Source organism: Abramis brama, assembly GCF_963993115.1.
Source record: "Abramis brama genome assembly, chromosome: 11".
Taxonomy (NCBI): domain Eukaryota; kingdom Metazoa; phylum Chordata; class Actinopteri; order Cypriniformes; family Leuciscidae; genus Abramis; species Abramis brama.
The window spans coordinates 3,968-25,775 of NC_139973.1; the positions used below are offsets into that span (position 1 = coordinate 3,968).

Here is a 21,808-nt window from a genome sequence, read left to right on the forward strand (position 1 = left end):
CCTCCATCCCTCCATCCATCCATTCGTCCCTCCATCTCTCCGTCCCACCATCCATCCATCCATCCATCCATCCATCTGTCACTCCCTCCCTCCATCCGTCCCTCCATCCATCCCTCCCTCCAGCCATCATCCGTCACTCCCTCCCTCCATCCAGCCATTCATCCCTCCGTCCCTCCATCCATCCCTCCATTACACAAATAATTACTATTTATTTATTTATTTATATATTTATTACATAAGTGACACCGGTCACATGTTCATCTAGTGAAGGTCGTGGGTTAGGGGTCAGGGCGTCTGGATCAATAACACGATAACACGAGCTGTTATCTCAGTGTTGATGCTCACGGACAGTAGATCACATGACCAGCCCACGTCACTGATTCAGGAATGTAATGAAACAGTGTGTCATTAACACATTTACTTCCTGTTTTAGCAGAATAAAGTGTTGAGTTGAGTTCAGTAGTTCATCACATGTTACCACAGTGTTTCCCTCCATCACGTGCTGCTCTGTGAGTGTGTGTGTGTGTGTGTGTGTGTGTGTGAAAGGCCTGTGTCTCTGTTCTTTAATTTGCAGACTGTGGTTATGGCTTGCCCAGAATAACCCTCTGTGTGTGAGATGTATATGTATATTTTAGGGCTCTATGATTTCCGTGATGCGGATGCGGTCGAATCCAGGCATAAAAATGGAATTTACAGTGTAACAGAATGTCTCAGAAGTTGGCAGATTTTGGATGAATAAATCAGCCGTGGTAGAGCTGCACACTTAATCAAGCGGTGTGTGTGTGTGTGTGTGTGTGTGTGTGTGTGTGTGTGTGTGTGTGAATGTTACAGACTGCTGTGTGAATCTGAAGTCCGTCTCAGTTCGCTCTTCTACACAAACTCAAAACACGCGACACACACACACGCACACGCACGCACACACACTCACATACACACGTAAACACACACGCACACTCACATGCAAACACACTCACACTCACACACACGCACACTCACATGCAAACACACTCACACACACGCGCACGCACACACACTCACATACACACGTAAACACACACGCACACTCGCATGCCAACACACACACACACACACACACTCACATACACACACATAAACACACACACACACACTCACATGCAAAACACACACACACACGTAAACACACACACGCACACTCCCATGCAAACACACTCACACACACGCACACACACACACACACACACGTAAACACACACGCACACTCACATGCAAACACACTCACACATACACACACACGTAAACACACACATACATACACACACACACACATGCACACTCACACGTAAACACACACACGTAAACACACACACGTAAACACACACACACACACTCACTCACTCACACACACACACACACACACTCACACACACACACACACACACACACTCTTACAGCTCTTCACTGCCAAGATAAAAGTTTAGTTTAACTTGAGGAAATTGTGACAGAAATCTAATTTTATATAAAATTTTTTGTTAAGTAAAAAAATGAAAAATGAAAAGTAATTGTTCAAATTTCTTCTGATTACATTTTAAAAGATTAATTAAAAAGTTGTATGCATTCATTTGATTACCACTATTTTTCATAATATTAAAGGAACACTATGTATCTTTTCAACCTTCATAATATATTTCCAAGACCCTTGTGATGGTACATCGACTTACAGTAGGTTGAATGGCGCGTCTGCCAGAGCCTGACGGGGTCTGTATCGCTTTTACTGGCACTACGTAACCCGAGCACAAAAAGAACTACAAAATTCGACTGCTTTACGGCATATGTCACTTCCCCCACCACTTCCTCAAATTTGGACGTGAGAGGCCAACCAGCGTTTGTTTTCGGCTTTCGTGCGTATGTTTTTGTCATGGGGGCTGTTTACACCTGGCCACTTCATGCGTTTTCTCAGATGGGATAGCTATCCGATCGTGAAGAGACCAGGTGTAAATGCCCTCCGAAACGCATTCGAGACGGATTTGAATCCGACCGCTCAAACCACTTCAGGAGGAGATCTGAGACGCATTCCAGACGAAACTGGACAAGTGTAAATGCATCTGGTTGTTGAAACCACATAAATTGTACTCCTCTCAAAAATGCTAAAAATAAAAACGTGTGAGAGCGTGTTATAGGCTATATGTTATTGCCAGATATGACGACGCTACTGGAACACGCATCACCGCAGATGAGCAACTGAGCATATTCATCAAGACGTGCAAACTATCGCAAATCAAAGTGAAAGTAAGACGCTTATCACACAATCATCATCATTAAAAGTAAAGAAACGAAATGATCTTACCAGGGCTGTTGCCGCTTTCTCTTATTGCGGTCTTTGATTTAGAAACTTTAGCTGATGATCAATAAAATGCAGCTCATATCTGTTGCTTTCGGTGACGTGCACTCCATTAAATCTGCATATAGCGCGGGAATTGAAGATCGGATTTAAATCCGTTTCGCAAAAACACATTGTGACCAGGTGGAATCGTTTTGATAAATCAGAAATCCGATCTGAGAAAACGCATGAAGTGGCCAGTAAATAAATCTCTTATTTGTAAACTTGTTTGCATTCTATGTTGTATGTTGTTGCGCTTGCTTGTAGTATGTCATTTTTTTTACATGCTGTTCATTCATCCATTGCTGATAATTAGACCAGTCCAATAATTTCCACATATGTCTAGCTAGCTTTCGCTTATCAGAGCTGTTAACAGACAACAAACACTCGTTTCTCTTGCGTGTTTTTTGCGTTATGTTTTATTGCCTTGCTTGCCAGCTGAACTCAGGTGTTGTGAGGTGTATTTATCACGGAGTCCTGAGGGATATCAGACGACGCTGTTGGGGGGTGGGGGGGTGGAGGGGTATTTACTACAGTGCAAGTATTCCAAAGCGACTCTAGGGGTCGCTGTTTGACAAAAACACAATTTCTCCACAGTGTGCCTTTAAATATGATGATATGATGATATTAGATCTTAAAACACAGAATTCAGAAAAATGACTGAAATCTGAGAACAGATGTGTGTGTTGACGCGTGTTCATCACTGATGTGGATCAGTGTGTGCAGTGATGATTCGGTCACATGACCTGGATCTGCTGATTCTTCACACGTGTCACGAGAATTACAGAAAACTTTTATTAACAATTAAACTAAGAGCACTGACGGCAGAGCAACACAGGAGAGCTCCACGACTGCACACAGCTGAGACTGAGCCGAGACCTGAGGAACACACCGGAGAACTCGTAATCAACTCAACAGGAACAGGAACTAATTAAACAAACAAGGAAGCGAACTAGGAACGGTCGGCAGAACAGGAACAGAACACTGGGAGAACAGAACTGAGACTGACTAACCCTGTTACAACAATGGGCCGTAACTCACTGCTGATCTTCATCATCTTCCTTTAATAATTAATACTTTTATTCAGTATGGATGCATTAAATTGATCAACAGTGACAGTAAAGATATGTATAATAGGCCTGTAGTGATGAATGGGCCAATAATCGGTATCGGCCAATCAAAGCAAAGATTTTCACCATCGGCCAATTGTTTAAATACAGCTGATGATCAGGGAGATTATATCCTGTCAATCAAAAGGGACGGAGTATGTTGGATTAAATGTGTCATGAAGACAAGCGTTTATGAAAACTACCTTATGTTATTTGAGTGTTATTATTATATCTGAAAATAAACATCAGATGAATATAGTAGTTTGGGCTCTGTTGTTAATGTAATCAGTCGAGACGGTACCCTGTATACTTTACAGCATTAGTTGGGAGAGATTTATTTTTCCTTAAGAAAATCCAGCTCTCAGTATTGGCAGATATTCTGAATAATCCGTATCAGAAATCTAGTGTCAGTGCATCTCTACTTTATAATCTTACAGAAGATTCTGTGTCAGGTAAATGCTGTTCTTTAGAACTTTCTATTCATCAAAGAACCCTGAAAAATAAAATGTATCACAGTTTCCACACAAAAATGAACAACACTGATAATAATAATGAATGTTTCTTGATCATCAAATCCTCATATTAGAGTGATTTCTGAAGGATCATGTGACACTGAAGACTGGAGTAATGATGCTGAAAATTCAGCTTTGATCACAGGAATAAATTACACTTTACTGTATATTCACATAGAAAACAGCTGATTTACATTATAATAATATTTCACTGTTTTGACTGTATTTTTGATCCAATAAACGCAGCTTTGATGAGCAGAAGAGACTCTTTCAGAAACATTAGAACATCTGAATTATTGCAAACATTTGTACTAGTTCTACTAGACGACTGGAAATAATGCAAGTAAAGGTTGTTTGTAATGGTGTGATTGTCTTAAACCTTCACAGAACTGACTTCATTCTCTTAACTGCTGCTGACGGTGTGTGTGTGTGTGTGTGTGTGTGTGTGTGTGTGTGTGTGTGTGTGTGTGTGTGTTTCAGGGGTCCGTTCAGTGTGGTGCGGAGATGCATCAACAGAGACACTGGACAGCAGTTTGCTGTGAAGATCGTAGATGTGGCGAGTTTCACCTCCAGCCCTGGACTCAGTACAGAGGGTAAGAACACACACACACACACACACACACACACACTAGAGTGCGGATCGGGCCGAATCTTTATGTCCGAGACCGACAGTTAAAATCCCTTTTTTTCCTCGTACTAATGACACGTGTACGTTAGTTTGTGTGGAAAACCCGCTTTTATTAAGCAACTGTAGGAAGGCATTCGGAAATGTCAGCGGGATGAAGTGCATCAGCGCACGGAGCAACAAGCGGGTCCCGTCAGGCTCGATCCTCTAACACACACACACACACACACACACACTCACTCACTCACTCACACTTACTCTCTCACTCACACACACTATCTCTCTCACTCACACACTCACTCTCTCTCTCACACACACACACACACACACACACACTCACTCACTCACACTTACTCTCTCACTCACACACACTATCTCTCTCACTCACACACTCACTCTCTCTCTCACACACACACACACACACACACTCACTCTCTCTCTCTCTCTCTCTCTCTCTCTCTCTCTCTCACTCACACACACACACACACACACACACACACACACTCACTCACTCACTCACTCACTCACACTTACTCTCTCACTCACACACACTATCTCTCTCACTCACACACACACCCACACACGAGTCCCGGTGTGTGTGAATGAGTTGCTCGGCGGCTCCCTCTGCTGGCAGCTCATGTTCCTCCGGCCACACTGATGTTCATAACGAGTCATTAATGAGCTTGATCAGGATCATGAGTGTGTCCGTGATCTTCTTCTTCTCCTCCTCAGACCTGAAGCGAGAGGCCAGCATCTGTCACATGCTCAAACACCCGCACATCGTGGAGCTGCTGGAGACCTACAGCTCGGACGGGATGCTCTACATGGTCTTCGAGTTGTACGTCTGAGCTTTCAGTCTCACAAACACAACATGAGTCATTACACATCACAGTGGTGCTATTCAACTAACCCTAACTTCAATGAACAGTTTACATATGAAATAATCATGTGCTGATTCCTATTTTTGTAAAAAAAAAAGCTGGGTAACACACACACGTCTCCTGCCAATAATAATAATGACGAGTGCGGTGACTGAGATATATAAACCATATAAACCTACCAACATCCGTTGTCATCATTTTTGGAATGACTGATGGCGAGAGGAAAAAATGACGTTTTATTTGCATAACATCGGTTAGTGGAACCGCCGTCATCTCACAATATTATTATGATTTTTTGGGGAAAAATCTCACGTTTTGCGCAAATCTGTAATGGAAACGCGCCTGCAGTGTAGATACATTATGAAAGGTGTAGCAACACGTCACACTGATGTGTGTGTGACGCTGATGTGTGTGTGATGTGGATGTGTGTGTGATGCTGATGTGTGTGTGACGCTGATGTGTGTGTGATGCTGATGTGTGTGTGACGCTGATGTGTGTGTGATGTGGATGTGTGTGTGACGCTGATGTGTGTGTGACGCTGATGTGTGTGTGATGCTGATGTGTGTGTGACGCTGATGTGTGTGTGACGGTGATGTGTGTGTGACGCTGATGTGTGTGTGATGTGGATGTGTGTGTGACGCTGATGTGTGTGTGACGCTGATGTGTGTGTGACGCTGATGTGTGTGTGACGCTGATGTGTGTGTGATGCTGATGTGTGTGTGACGTGGATGTGTGTGTGACGCTGATGTGTGTGTGACGCTGATGTGTGTGTGATGCTGATGTGTGTGTGACGTGGATGTGTGTGTGACGCTGATGTGTGTGTGACGCTGATGTGTGTGTGACGCTGATGTGTGTGTGACGCTGATGTGTGTGTGTGATGCTGATGTGTGTGTGATGCTGATGTGTGTGTGATGTGGATGTGTGTGTGATGTGGATGTGTGCGTGACGCTGATGTGTGTGATGCTGATGTGTGTGTGACGCTGATGTGTGTGTGATGCTGATGTGTGTGTGACGCTGATGTGTGTGTGACGGTGATGTGTGTGTGACGTGGATGTGTGTGTGACGGTGATGTGTGTGTGATGTGGATGTGTGTGTGACGCTGATGTGTGTGTGATGTGGATGTGTGTGTGACGCTGATGTGTGTGTGACGCTGATGTGTGTGTGACGCTGATGTGTGTGTGATGCTGATGTGTGTGTGACGTGGATGTGTGTGTGACGCTGATGTGTGTGTGACGCTGATGTGTGTGTGACGCTGATGTGTGTGTGACGCTGATGTGTGTGTGTGATGCTGATGTGTGTGTGATGCTGATGTGTGTGTGATGTGGATGTGTGTGTAACGCTGATGTGTGTGTGATGTGGATGTGTGTGTGACGCTGATGTGTGTGTGACGCTGATGTGTGTGTGACGCTGATGTGTGTGTGACGCTGATGTGTGTGTGACGCTGATGTGTGTGTGACGCTGATGTGTGTGTGATGTGGATGTGTGTGTGACGCTGGTGTGTGACGCTGATGTGTGTGTGACGCTGATGTGTGTGTGACGCTGATGTGTGTGTGACGCTGATGTGTGTGTGACGCGGATGTGTGTGTGACGCTGATGTGTGTGTGACGCTGATGTGTGTGTGACGCTGATGTGTGTGTGACGCTGATGTGTGTGACGCTGATGTGTGTGTGACGCTGATGTGTGTGTGACGTGGATGTGTGTGTGACGCTGATGTGTGTGTGACGCTGATGTGTGTGTGACGCTGATGTGTGTGTGACGCTGATGTGTGTGTGACGCTGATGTGTGTGTGACGCTGATGTGTGTGTGACGCTGATGTGTGTGTGATGCTGATGTGTGTGTGACGTGGATGTGTGTGTGACGCTGATGTGTGTGATGCTGATGTGTGTGTAACGCTGATGTGTGTGTGACGTGGATGTGTGTGTGACGCTGATGTGTGTGTGACGCTGATGTGTGTGTGATGTGGATGTGTGTGTGACGCTGATGTGTGTGTGATGTGGATGTGTGTGTGATGTGGATGTGTGCGTGACGCTGATGTGTGTGATGCTGATGTGTGTGTGACGCTGATGTGTGTGTGATGCTGATGTGTGTGTGACGCTGATGTGTGTGTGACGGTGATGTGTGTGTGACGTGGATGTGTGTGTGACGGTGATGTGTGTGTGACGTGGATGTGTGTGTGACGCTGATGTGTGTGTGATGTGGATGTGTGTGTGACGCTGATGTGTGTGTGATGCTGATGTGTGTGTGACGCTGATGTGTGTGTGACGCTGATGTGTGTGTGACGCTGATGTGTGTGTGACGCTGATGTGTGTGTGATGTGGATGTGTGTGTGACGCTGATGTGTGTGTGATGTGGATGTGTGTGTGATGTGGATGTGTGTGTGACGCTGATGTGTGTGTGACGCTGATGTGTGTGTGATGTGGATGTGTGTGTGATGTGGATGTGTGTGTGACGCTGATGTGTGTGATGCTGATGTGTGTGTGACGCTGATGTGTGTGTGACGCTGTGTGTGTAACGCTGATGTGTGTGTGATGCTGATGTGTGTGTGACGCTGATGTGTGTGTGACGCTGATGTGTGTGTGACGCTGATGTGTGTGTGACGCTGATGTGTGTGTGATGTGGATGTGTGTGTAACGCTGATGTGTGTGTGATGCTGATGTGTGTGTGATGCTGATGTGTGTGTGACGGTGATGTGTGTGTAACGCTGATGTGTGTGTGATGTGGATGTGTGTGTAACGCTGATGTGTGTGTGACGCTGATGTGTGTGTGACGCTGATGTGTGTGTAACGCTGATGTGTGTGTGATGCTGATGTGTGTGTGATGCTGATGTGTGTGTGACGGTGATGTGTGTGTGACGCTGATGTGTGTGTGACGCTGATGTGTGTGTGACGCTGATGTGTGTGTGATGCTGATGTGTGTGTGACGCTGATGTGTGTGTAACGCTGATGTGTGTGTGATGCTGATGTGTGTGTGACGCTGATGTGTGTGTGACGGTGATGTGTGTGTGATGTGGATGTGTGTGTGATGTGGATGTGTGTGTAACGCTGATGTGTGTGTGATGTGGATGTGTGTGTAACGCTGATGTGTGTGTGATGTGGATGTGTGTGTGACGCTGATGTGTGTGTAACGCTGATGTGTGTGTGATGCTGATGTGTGTGTGATGTGGATGTGTGTGTAACGCTGATGTGTGTGTAACGCTGATGTGTGTGTGATGTGGATGTGTGTGTGATGCTGATGTGTGTGTAACGCTGATGTGTGTGTGATGTGGATGTGTGTGTGACGCTGATGTGTGTGTAACGCTGATGTGTGTGTAACGCTGATGTGTGTGTGACGCTGATGTGTGTGTGATGTGGATGTGTGTGTGATGCTGATGTGTGTGTAACGCTGATGTGTGTGTGATGTGGATGTGTGTGTGATGCTGATGTGTGTGTAACGCTGATGTGTGTGTGATGTGGATGTCTGTGTGATGCTGATGTGTGTGTGACGCTGATGTGTGTGTAACGCTGATGTGTGTGTGATGTGGATGTGTGTGTGATGCTGATGTGTGTGTAACGCTGATGTGTGTGTGATGTGGATGTGTGTGTGATGCTGATGTGTGTGTAACGCTGATGTGTGTGTGATGTGGATGTCTGTGTGATGCTGATGTGTGTGTGATGCTGATGTGTGTGTGATGTGGATGTGTGTGTGATGTGGATGTGTGTGTGATGTGGATGTGTGTGTGACGCTGATGTGTGTGTGATGTGGATGTGTGTGTGATGTGGATGTGTGTGTGATGTGGATGTGTGTGTGACGCTGATGTGTGTGTAACGCTGATGTGTGTGTGATGTGGATGTGTGTGTGATGTGGATGTGTGTGTGATGCTGATGTGTGTGTAACGCTGATGTGTGTGTGATGTGGATGTGTGTGTGATGTGGATGTGTGTGTGATGTGGATGTGTGTGTGACGCTGATGTGTGTGTAACGCTGATGTGTGTGTGATGCTGATGTGTGTGTGATGTGGATGTGTGTGTAACGCTGATGTGTGTGTAACGCTGATGTGTGTGTGATGTGGATGTGTGTGTAACGCTGATGTGTGTGTGATGCTGATGTGTGTGTAACGCTGATGTGTGTGTGATGTGGATGTGTGTGTGATGCTGATGTGTGTGTAACGCTGATGTGTGTGTGATGCTGATGTGTGTGTAACGCTGATGTGTGTGTGTGCAGCATGGATGGAGCCGATCTGTGTTTCGAGATTGTGAAGAGGGCCGACGCCGGGTTCGTCTACAGTGAGGCGGTGTCCAGGTGAGCATCACTTCCTGTTCACATCATACACAACCATCTGCTTCCTGTGCTCAATCTGTGTGTGTGTGTGTGTGTTCGCAGTCACTACATGCGACAGATACTTGAAGCCCTGCGCTATTGTCATGACAACAACGTCATACACAGAGACGTCAAGGTAAGACTCGATCTCTGATTCACAATCACATTATATGGCAGCTGACCCCCATAACATGCTCATCTTCATCATCTTCACACATAACATGCTCATCTTCATCATCTTCACTCATAAATCATGTTCATCTTCATCATCTTCACCCATAAATCATGTTCATCTTCATCATCTTCACTCATAAATCATGTTCATCTTCATCATCTTCACACATAACATGTTCATCTTCATCATAACATGTTCATCTTCATCATCTTCACACATAACATGTTCATCTTCATCATCTTCACCCATAAATCATGTTCATCTTCATCATCTTCACTCATAAATCATGTTCATCTTCATCATCTTCACACATAACATGTTCATCTTCATCATAACATGTTCATCTTCATCATCTTCACACATAACATGTTCATCTTCATCATCTTCACCCATAAATCATGTTCATCTTCATCTTCACTCATAAATCATGTTCATCTTCATCATCTTCACACATAAATCATGTTCATCTTCATCATCTTCACTCATAAATCATGTTCATCTTCATCATCTTCACTCATAAATCATGTTCATCTTCATCATCTTCACACATAACATGTTCATCTTCATCATAACATGTTCATCTTCATCATCTTCACACATAACATGTTCATCTTCATCATCTTCACCCATAAATCATGTTCATCTTCATCATCTTCACTCATAAATCATGTTCATCTTCATCATCTTCACACATAACATGTTCATCTTCATCATAACATGTTCATCTTCATCATCTTCACACATAACATGTTCATCTTCATCATCTTCACCCATAAATCATGTTCATCTTCATCATCTTCACTCATAAATCATGTTCATCTTCATCATCTTCACACATAACATGTTCATCTTCATCATAACATGTTCATCTTCATCATCTTCACACATAACATGTTCATCTTCATCATCTTCACCCATAAATCATGTTCATCTTCATCTTCACTCATAAATCATGTTCATCTTCATCATCTTCACACATAAATCATGTTCATCTTCATCATCTTCACTCATAAATCATGTTCATCTTCATCATCTTCACACATAACATGCTCATCTTCATCATCTTCACACATAACATGTTCATCTTCATCATCTTCACACATAACATGTTCATCTTCATCATCTTCACACATAACATGTTCATCTTCATCATCTTCACACATAACATGCTCATCTTCATCATCTTCACACATAACATGCTCATCTTCATCATCTTCACACATAAGTCAAGTTCTCGCCCTCATGTTGTTCAAACACGTGTGACTTTTGTTTTGAGAACACTTAGAGTTTATCTATAAGAATGACAAATGAGCAGTGAATAAACACGCAGAATAAGGCTTTATATTTTTATTCTCTTGCCTTATTTATCTATTATTTTTATTTACATTTATGCATTTGGCAGACACTTTTATCCACTGAACTCAAGGTGTGCATGTTATCAGATCATGCTGTTCAGGAACACAGGAGGAGTCAGTGAGTTTCGGTTAGGGTTAGTCGGTCTCCATCTGTGATTAAAGTGGGATTATTGTCAGACTGAGGCTTCAGCTGATCAGATGACCCGACGACACCGACGTCCTGGAGTGTCCGTCTCTCCCAGTGAAGGCCTCGTCTCTCTGTACTGATAAAACATTATTAAAATGATTCCGGTTCACACTGATACGCGGAAGCAACAACAAATTCAGTATTATGCAGCCAGACGAGTCATTCATGAGGTCAATTTGTAAAGAAAAACTATGCGCCTGAATCAATCAAAACTAACTTCATCTGGACAGTAACTTTATTCTAGATCTGCTGTAAAGCCTAAACAATCTGTTACTGTAATCTCCTGTTATCACTGTAAAGCTGCTGTGAAACATCTGTAAGGTTAAAGCGCTGTATAAAAGAAGGAGACTCGACTTCATCAGTTCACAGACTCATCAGAGTTCATCAGTTCCTTTTGCACGGCTCTATTTTTGCGTGCAGTAACTCAGTTCCCCCAGTAGGAGGCGCCCCTCACTCATGGCGTTCTGCATCACTGCAGCTGCTGTGTCTTGAAGTAATGACGTCTGAGGTTTAGACAACACTGACTGTCTACAGTTGTGTCTGATGTCTTGTCTGTCTGAACACCAGCACCAGATGTCTAGTGATCTCTTGCAGCTGTGTATCCCGCCGTATATATCCCACACATGCTCATAGAAGTGAACTTTCCCATGCAAACATTTCAAGCCAGCCATTGTTTCCCATGAGTATTCCCATGCAGCGTTCACAGCCCAGTGTCCGTTTGGCTGACGTGAGAGACTCGTCATTGCGGACACTGATCTCCGTCGGCGTCGGTGTTGAGCACAGGTTTGGAGCGGACCGTCGTGATCAATCCCAGACTCCCGCGGGATGAAGCTAGCACTGCGGCGGTGGAGGCGTGAGACGTCCTCCTGCCCTCAGTGGTGGAGCTGTTAGTGGTGGTGGTGGGTTCGTGTTGCACGTGGAATAGCTGCGCTAACGCCTGTATGGTGGCTTTGCGCACCGACCCCGAGAGCATGAAGTACATGACGGGGTCCAGGCAGCTGTTGAGCGCCGAGAGCAGAAGCATGACCTCGTTGGTTCGGTCCATTAGCCTCTGCGTTTCGCAGCTAACATCGCTTAGCTGAGACGATACGTAGATGGGTCTGAAGGCGTGATACGGCACGAAGCACACGGTGAAGAGTAGCGGAACCACGAACGACTTCTTAGCGGTGCGGGCGTAGCGTGTGGCGTTCGGGAGGTCTGGTTTGTCGCGCGACGCTCGTAGCAGCCGGCGTGCGATCCGTGCATACGACACTAGCAGAACCACGAACACTAGCCAGAACCCGCCCACTAAGAACAGGTTAAAGTAGGCTTTCCCACGCGCATGTTTCCTTTGCTTGTACTGGAAACACTTCTCAGGCTCCTCGTTGCCCTCGGCCAGTGCGATCATGGGAATGACCATCACTAAAGAGCAGGTCCACAGCAGAACGCAGGTCACATGACTCCAGCGGCTCCCTCGTAGCCAGCGCGGCCCGCAGCCTCTCTGAGAGCCTCTCACGCCGATGATCTTCAGGTAGCGGTCCAGGCTAATGAGACCCAGCAGGGTGATGCTAACGTACATGTTCATGTAGAACAGGTTTCCCACCGCCTTGCACATGCGCGGGCCCAGCGACCACACGTTCCCCTGGGAGTGATACAGCACGCGGAAGGGAAGACACGCTACTAGCACCAGATCCGCTAGGGCTACGTTGATGAGGAAGACGCGCACGGAGTTCCTGCGCGAGTGCAGGAAGAGGAAGACCCATAACGCTAGCAGGTTTCCCGCCAGGCCGAAGAGGAAGATGAGCGAGTATAGCACCGCTAGCGGGATCCGTAAGCTGTCCTCATCCAGCGCACACGAGCGGTTGTGTGTTAGCGAGGTGGCGGTGTGATCGGTGAAGCGGGTCGGCGGCCAGGCGGTGGTGCTCATGGTGTTCGACGGGATGTTTTTGTTTTGATCTCCTTGTTAGGCTGAAGTTCACTGAGGTCTTTCCACTGGAGTCTTCAGCTCTGGGGAGAGAGAGACATGTGTTAAATTACTGTACTGGGGAACAACAGGGGAAAGTTCTGTCTCGACCCAATGCAAATGAAAGGTGAGAAAGCTCTGGCTCATCCGAACGAGTGTAAATCACGGTCAGGCAAACGTCCCAGAAACACACTCTTGACGGATGGCTGAACCGCCTCGGCTCTCTCTCAGCAGAATTCATTTTCCATTCCCCTTTTTCTCTTCATTTTAGCTGTGTTGAATGTTTTAATTTAAAGAGAGTTGGACTTGCTTCACAGCTCTTTCCTGGATGAGTGTGTGCCGAACGGGAGACCGTAGTGGAACTGCAGGATTAGCACGTCTCGCATCTTTTATGAAAGTGTGCTTTGGGTCTGTTGGAGGTTCATGACTCATTCTGAGCTGGTCTCTCAATCTGGCACATTATATAGAACAATAATGCTATAGATATATATCAGTCCGATTCTGCGATCTGGTGCAGTTGTTATTTTTATGGCCAAAAATGTAAATCAATGAGATCTTTATAGCAGACTGCTTGCATAAAATTCATATAAATTTAATTTGTCACTCTATATCGCTCTATATATTTAAATGCTTAGCTTTATGATGAAAGCTCTATAATTTTTATTGTGGGGGGGTAAAACACAATGCAGTGCTACAGTGATGACTGAGAGATGAAGAAATAAACATTCCTCAAAAACCTGTTGTATCATATTTTACACACATAAAAAATTGATTGATACCTTTAAAATATGCAAGCGTTCTATAGGGTGCGCCGTGCCCCCCCCAGACCCCCTACAGGACCTGACAGAAACCAGGCTCCCCACGGGAAACACTGCAGTGTAACATTTTATTGATTTTGTGTGTGTGTGTGTGTGTTTTATTTGGTGTTACATTTGAAATAAAATGTTTAAGTTATTATCAGTGCTCTCCTTTACCGCTCTTAAATTAGCGAGCCCAATGATGCTTCGAGGTCAGAAGAGTAATAAAAATGTTAGAAGAATGTTGACTGTGGTGCATCTGCACTGAAAAACTACTCAAGAAATGCTGCAAATTGTGAGAAAAGTCGCTGTAAAGTCAGTAGATTTAGGCTGCAAAAACCAGAATAAAGAGGGACTGATATATTCTTGTACAATGAAAATAACTGCACACTTTTTTCTATTTCTGTGCGCTTCCGCTCTATCTGTGTTAATTCTGGTATTCATGAAACCGTGTTTTTCTAGTGAATCTCTTCTGCTTGTGTTATTGTAATTTTACGCCGCTCTGATTTTATGCCGTTTGCTTTCTCATTTTACATATATATATTTTTTTATTTCATATTTTTTTATTATTATTTGATATCTGAGCTGTAAATATTAAAATCAAAATGCTTATTTAACAAAGTTGGATTAGTCATGATTCGAGTAACAGAAGGCGGCTGACATGTAGAAATGATTTCATAACGCTTCAGAAGTCGAGTCAGCTTTATTTCTGTAGCGCTTCACAACAAAAAACAGTGTTTTAGAGCAGCTTTACTGAGATAACAGGAAATAATGCAACAAAGTTTGTTTCCAGAAGATAATAGCGTCACAGTTTAAGTTAGTTCAGTGATGGTTCATTTCTGTTGTAAAAAAAGTTAATCTATTTATATATATATATATATATATATATATATATATATATATATATATATATATATACAGCCGCTCTGGAGTAAACCGTGATGTCATCGTCCAGCTCAGTCCAGTTCTCATATAATGGAGTCAATGCAAGAGATCTATAATATTGCTGAATAAATTAAATGTTAAATTTAATGAGGAAATTGATCATGTGGACCATATGTGCATTATTGCATACTAAAATGGTCATTTCATACATTTAGCATATTTTTAGTTGTGTTAAAATGTTTCTATAGAAAGCTTTTTTAAATCTTTTATTTTTTATATGAAACTCTGCCCGTTTTAGCGGAGCGACCTACATATGTTCTGACCGTGGTATGAAGTGTATTCATGTGCGCACATATGTTTCTCTGTCTGTTTTATTAATGGAATCCGTTGAATAACACACGCGCACACACACAGTTTGATCTCGGACACACACACTGATGAATTAGTGAATTCTACTCACAGTTTAGCATGCTAATTCCTTCAGTTGCACAAACCGCTGCAGCTGCACGTTCATCCATTCAGACGAACACCAGGGTTTCAGTCTCAGATCAGATCCTCTTTCATTCCTCTGTCAGTCTGATGTCTTTCTGCTTCTTCCCTTTCAAACGCTCAGAACGTCTGCAGTCGCTGCGTCTGCTCTCTCGCCCTCTCTCTCTCTCTCTCTCTCTCTCTCTCTCTCTTTCTCAGTGTTTGACTCTTGATGTTGAAGCTCGATCCGTTCACACACTCGTCATCACAGCTTCACATGAGCCGCTTCATGGTGTATTTGCAGTATTTGAATGTTCACTCCCTTGGTTTGTGGGTTTTGTTGAACTGCTGCATTAACATGGTTCCTGTGAAGGGTTTGTTCCTTGTCTTCTCATCTCATATTATATCATGTGAGAGTGACCTGAGAACGCATGTGGCTTTATGTAGGACGTGTTCAGTTTCATGTGTGTGTCAAGTCACATTTATTTATCTTACCACTGTTTCAAATGAATACCTCGGGTTGTGTTTTTTGTTCTTCTAAGAGAGACAAACTATAAGCAGATCTAGACGTTTTTAAGGCCTCTCTGTGTGCAGTGATGCTCTCTCTCTCTCTCTCTCTCTCTCTCTCTCTCTCTCTCTCTCTCTCTCTCTCTCTCTCTCTCTCTCTGTGTGCAGTGATGCGCTCTCTCTCTCTCTCTCTCTGTGTGCAGTGATGCTCTCTCTCTCGCTCTCTCTCTCTCTGTCTCTCTCTCTCTCTCTGTGTGCAGTGATGCTCTCTCTCTCTCTCTCTCTCTCTCTCTCTCTCTCTCTCTCTCTGTGTGCAGTGATGCGCTCTCTCTCTCTCTCTCTCTCTCTCTCTCTCTCGCTCTCGCTCTCTCTCTCTCCCAGTCAAGGGGTGGAATGTCCATTCTGTACCCAAGATGAAACTGGTTCATTTGTTTTGTGAATGTTGTAGGTTAGGAGAGTTGTTTCATTTATTAGAACAGTGGTGCTTGATTTGGGGTGAATGTTTTTCTTTTTCTTTGTTTATTTTTGGACCAAAATATTCTGTAAAGAAAAAACAAAAACATGTTTTGATGAATTATGTGTTTGGAGTGGCTAAACTTTCCATATAAGGGCTGAGTGTGCTCGCTGTACCACGGCGCTGGACTATTTCCTTTAATCTTCTTTAAGCACAACAGAGCAACGGTGTCTAAAGTCAAATCAAATCAAGTATATTTGTATAGCACTTTTTCACAATACAGATTGTATCAAAGCAGCTTCACAGTATTAAATTAAAATAAAATAATACAACAAGGTTTGTTTCTAGTGGAATTTATTGATTGATAAAATAAAATTAAATATCCCCAAAATATCCCCAAAGTGCTGGAAAAGAGAGAGTCAGAAGTTTCTGTTGCAGCATCGAGTTCTTCTAGGCTGTCTGGGACGCTGAGATGATGAAACTGATCAGGAAGATTATTAATAAAGCAATCTTTATATTGATCGTGATAGAAGTGATAGTTCTACCATATTTGTTACAGGGAGTCAGATTTGCAGCCTCGGCTAAATTAAGTTTACATGAGACTAGGTAATGAAAATAATGTGTGTGTGTGTGTGTTCAGCCTCACTGTGTGCTGCTGGCCTCTAAGGAGAACTCGGCTCCTGTCAAGCTGGGCGGCTTCGGCGTGGCGATTCAGCTGGGCGAGTCTGGGCTGGTGGCGGGAGGTACGTGTGTGTTTTCACCACAGAAATCATGTTTACAGGAAGTTTATAAAAGCAAGCCCTTTACTGAAGCCCTGGCTCTCTCTCTCTCTCTCTCTCTCTCTCTCTCTCGTGTAGGTCGGGTAGGGACCCCTCACTTCATGGCTCCTGAAGTCGTCAAGCGCGAGCCGTACGGGAAGCCGGTGGACGTCTGGGGTTGCGGTGTCATTCTCTTCATCCTGCTGAGCGGCTGTTTGCCTTTCTACGGCACCAAGGAGCGCCTGTTTGAAGCCATCGTGAAAGGAAAGTACAAGGTACTGTGTGCAGAAGCGAACACTACACGCCTCAGAACGCCTCAGACACGCCAGGCGCACCGTTTCACGTCAGATCAGGGCGTTCCACTGGTGTTTTGGGCTGAATGATAAATGTGACCCTGGACCAGTAAACCCAGTCACGAGTCGCACGGGTTTATCTGTGGCAATAGCCAACAACACACTGTATGGGTCAAAATTATCGACTTTTCTTTTCTGCCAAAAATCATGAGGATATTAAGATCATGTTCCATGAAGATATTTGGTAAATTTCCTACCATAAATATATAATGGCGCTTTTCCATTACCAGTACCGGCTCGGCTCGCTTTTCGCTCCGTTTTCCATTGCAGATAGTACCTCCACAATAGTACCTGGTCGTCATAGCGACGCCGCAGGAAACTGCCGTGACTTAATCTTCTACGCGAGACACACCCGCTACCCACACACACACACAGGACAATGGAGGAAATCGAGTGTATGCTGTTTTTGGATGTTTTTGTTTTTGCTGTTTTTTACTCAGGATACTCCGTCTGGCGCGTGCATTGATGACGCAGTGAATAGTGACGATTCTCTCTGACCAATCAGCAGTCTGCCGTGTTTTCACGTCACATTTTAGTATCGCCTCAGCTCGCTTAGAACCTCGCCGGAGGTGGTACGAAAAAAAGTACCTGGAAGCAGATACAGGTACAACTTTTACACAGTGGAAAACCAAACAGAGTCGAGCCGAGTCGAGCCGAGTCGAGGCGAGCCGAGGCGAGCTGGTACTGTGTAGTGGAAAAGCGCCATAAAACATTTATTTTTGTGAGTGGATGCAACAAAATCACGGACATAAATGGAGAACTTTAAAGGAGATTTTCTCAATGTTTCGATTTTTTTGCACCCTCAGATTCCAGATTTTCTTATAGTAGTATCTATATAGTTATTTTAAACATAAACCTTTGATTATTTTTTCAGTAATCAGGTCTTAAGATCTTCAGTCATTTTGTTTCTCCAGTAAATGTATCTTGATTTAAGAATGTTTAGATGTTTGTGCTGGAAAACGAGAAACACTGAGGAAGAACGTCACTGTTTTCCGTGCAGTCTTCAGAACGGCTCCATGTCGTTTGCTGGGTTCCTGCGGGGTCTTAAAAACTCTAAAATTCAGAACTTTAAATTTAAGGCCTTAAAACGTCTTAAAAACGGCCAGATTTTCATCTGAGGTCTTAAATTGCATTTAGCCAGGTCTAAAACAGGTTTTACCCTCGTTCATTTCCAGAAACGCTGGCCTCAGAAAGTTATTACAAAGTAGCAGTAACAGTGTGTGGTGGCAGCGGAGCTGGAGAGCAGGGTCTCCCACACGCCGAGCTGCAGACGTGGCCTGATCAGAGGTCGCTCGCCCAGAGGCCGTTCACATATCGCGTCTTTAGCGCGCTCATAATTGAAGCGACACGCTCATTTTTTCCTGAAATATGTGAGATTTATCTTTTTATAAAACCTTTTTTGTCAAAACTTTATTTGAACTTGTACATGTTAGTAGATAACTTGTTGCAAGACACTCCTTTAAAATCTGGCCATCATTTTTAATGGTATTATTTTAATGTTTATGTAAACAAAAAGTGCATATTGATGCTAATATTTGCTGGTTTTCGACATTATTAGTACTTTCTGAACAGGATTCTGTGATGACCGTGATCATTTTTGTCACTATAATCATGAAATGAAATGTTCATGCCGTTTCATCTCTAGTTATGATCAACTAAAATCAACTACAATTATGTGTTTTTACAGTATAATATGCAAAGTACAATTTTCTATACATTTTGTAATGTAAATAAATATTAGATGAGATCCATTCTATTCGAGGGCAAGTTTGTTTTGGGCCGAAGGTTTTGGGCATTTGTCACGGTGTGGGTGTGGAACGTTACTAATGTGATTGTTCTCTCTGTAAATTAAATGAATGCTTTTTCAATGACTGAATTCATTGAAATAAAAGGATTTTTTAAGAATTTCTTTGATTTGAATTTTTTTTTGTTAATGCGTCGTGTAGGTCTTAAATTTCAATCTTTATGGTCTTAAAAGGTCTTAAAAAGGTCTTAAATTTGAGTTACTGAAACCTGCAAGAACCCTGGTATTGATGCAAACAAACGCCTGTAAGTAACGTTTGCAAGTTGTAACGGCCTCTGAATGAAGTGGGTTCAGTTGTGTAGTACAGTGTGTGTGTGTGTGTGTGTGTGTGTGTTTGTGTTTGTCAGATGAACCCTCGGCAGTGGACTCAGATCTCTGAGAGCGCTAAAGACCTGGTGCGGCGTATGCTAATGCTGGACCCAGCCGAGAGAATCACCGTCTATGAAGCGCTCAACCACCCCTGGCTCAAGGTCTCACACACACGCTCACACACACACACACAACACGCTCACACACACGCGCACACACGCTCACACACACGCTCACACACACACGCTCACACACACACACAACACGCTCACACACACGCGCACACACACACACACACGCTCACACACACACACACACACACTTCCCTCTGCTATTGTCCTGAAAATTAAGTTATCATTTCTTCTCTTGCATGAGTGCACATCACTTCCTGTTTCTGACATTGGATCGCTGTATCGGGTTCAGTTCGCCTCATGTTGTGTGTGTGTGTGTGTGTGTGTGTGCAGGAGAGAGATCGCTACTCGTACAAGATCCACCTTCCCGAGACGGTGGAGCAGCTGAGGAAGTTCAACGCTCGGAGGAAACTCAAGGTATTTACTGACATCAAGCAGACGTTCCTCAACACGTGCCCAGCCTTCACACACACTCACACACACTCAGTGTTAGATATCCCTCACACACACTCTCACACACTCAGTGTTAGATATCCCTCACACACACTCACACACACTCAGTGTTAGATATCCCTCACACACACTCACACACACTCAGTGTTAGATATCCCTCACACACACACTCACACACTCAGTGTTAGATATCCCTCACACACACTCACACACACTCAGTGTTAGATATCCCTCACACACACTCTCACACACTCAGTGTTTGATATCCCTCACACACACTCTCACACACTCAGTGTTAGATATCCCTCACACACACTCTCACACACTCAGTGTTAGATATCCCTCACACACACTCTCACACACTCAGTGTTTGATATCCCTCACACACACTCTCACACACTCAGTGTTAGATATCCCTCACACACACTCTCACACACTCAGTGTTAGATATCCCTCACACACACTCTCACACACTCAGTGTTAGATATCCCTCACACACACTCTCACACACTCAGTGTTTGATATCCCTCACACACACTCTCACACACTCAGTGTTAGATATCCCTCACACACACTCTCACACACTCAGTGTTAGATATCCCTCACACACACTCTCACACACTCAGTGTTTGATATCCCTCACACACACACTCACACACTCAGTGTTAGATATCCCTCACACACACTCTCACACACTCAGTGTTTGATATCCCTCACACACACTCTCACACACTCAGTGTTAGATATCCCTCACACACACTCTCACACACTCAGTGTTTGATATCCCTCACACACACTCTCACACACTCAGTGTTAGATATCCCTCACACACACTCTCACACACTCAGTGTTAGATATCCCTCACACACACTCTCACACACTCAGTGTTAGATATCCCTCACACACACACTCAGTGTTAGATATCCCTCACACACACTCTCACACACTCAGTGTTAGATATCCCTCACACACACTCTCACACACTCAGTGTTAGATATCCCTCACACACACTCTCACACACTCAGTGTTAGATATCCCTCACACACACTCTCACACACTCAGGGCCCTATCTTGCACCCAGCGCAATTGACTTTGTACACCGACGCATGTATCATTCCTATTTTGCACCCGCGCAAAGCGCGCTTTTCCCTCCACAGAAGCACGTCGCTAAACTAGGGAATGAACTTGCGCTCCCTGGGCGGTTCAGCGCAAAAAAGGAGGCGTGTTCCGGCGCAAACGTTCCTTCATGCTATTTTGCAGTTTTAGAAAACAATTGCGCCACTAACCAGGAAAAAATAGTTTAAAGTCAGTGGCGCGTTGCGCATGTTATTCATATACTATTTTAAGGGCGCATGCTTGGCCATAATCAATGTAGCGTGTGCACAACGCGCATACACTTTGATTCTCTCATCTACACAGAAGCAGCAGTTTTCATTTTTGCAAATCATA

The 21,808-nt window shown here is 44.2% G+C and overlaps 2 protein-coding genes across 2 annotated transcripts in view; one reads left to right on the forward strand and one right to left on the reverse strand.

The window, feature by feature from the left end:
- Positions 1-4,460: 4,460 nt before the first annotated feature.
- The window catches only part of caskb (calcium/calmodulin-dependent serine protein kinase b), a gene marked incomplete at its 5' end in the record, with an annotated part of 58,667 nt that continues 41,319 nt past the window's right edge, over positions 4,461-21,808 (forward strand). Inside the window, 8 exons of the mRNA XM_084129603.1 lie at positions 4,461-4,573; positions 5,338-5,443; positions 9,686-9,763; positions 9,845-9,917; positions 17,192-17,294; positions 17,409-17,584; positions 19,814-19,936; positions 20,240-20,323. Of these exons, the coding sequence (XP_083985729.1) occupies positions 4,461-4,573; positions 5,338-5,443; positions 9,686-9,763; positions 9,845-9,917; positions 17,192-17,294; positions 17,409-17,584; positions 19,814-19,936; positions 20,240-20,323 (856 nt within the window). The remainder of the gene's footprint in view (positions 4,574-5,337; positions 5,444-9,685; positions 9,764-9,844; positions 9,918-17,191; positions 17,295-17,408; positions 17,585-19,813; positions 19,937-20,239; positions 20,324-21,808) is intronic.
- gpr34a (G protein-coupled receptor 34a) lies at positions 11,290-15,971 on the reverse strand. The gene is made up of 2 exons (XM_084129077.1): positions 15,583-15,971; positions 11,290-13,484 (listed from the first exon to the last, which is right to left on the reverse strand). The coding sequence occupies exon 2, from the start codon at positions 13,402-13,404 to the stop codon at positions 12,238-12,240; it is 1,167 nt and encodes a 388-aa protein (XP_083985203.1). The 5' UTR covers positions 13,405-13,484; positions 15,583-15,971; the 3' UTR covers positions 11,290-12,237.

Coding starts and splice junctions, on each gene's coding strand:
- gpr34a (XM_084129077.1), bottom strand. CDS start 13,404: ATGAGCACCACCGCCTGGCCGCCGACCCGCTTCACCGATCACACCGCC.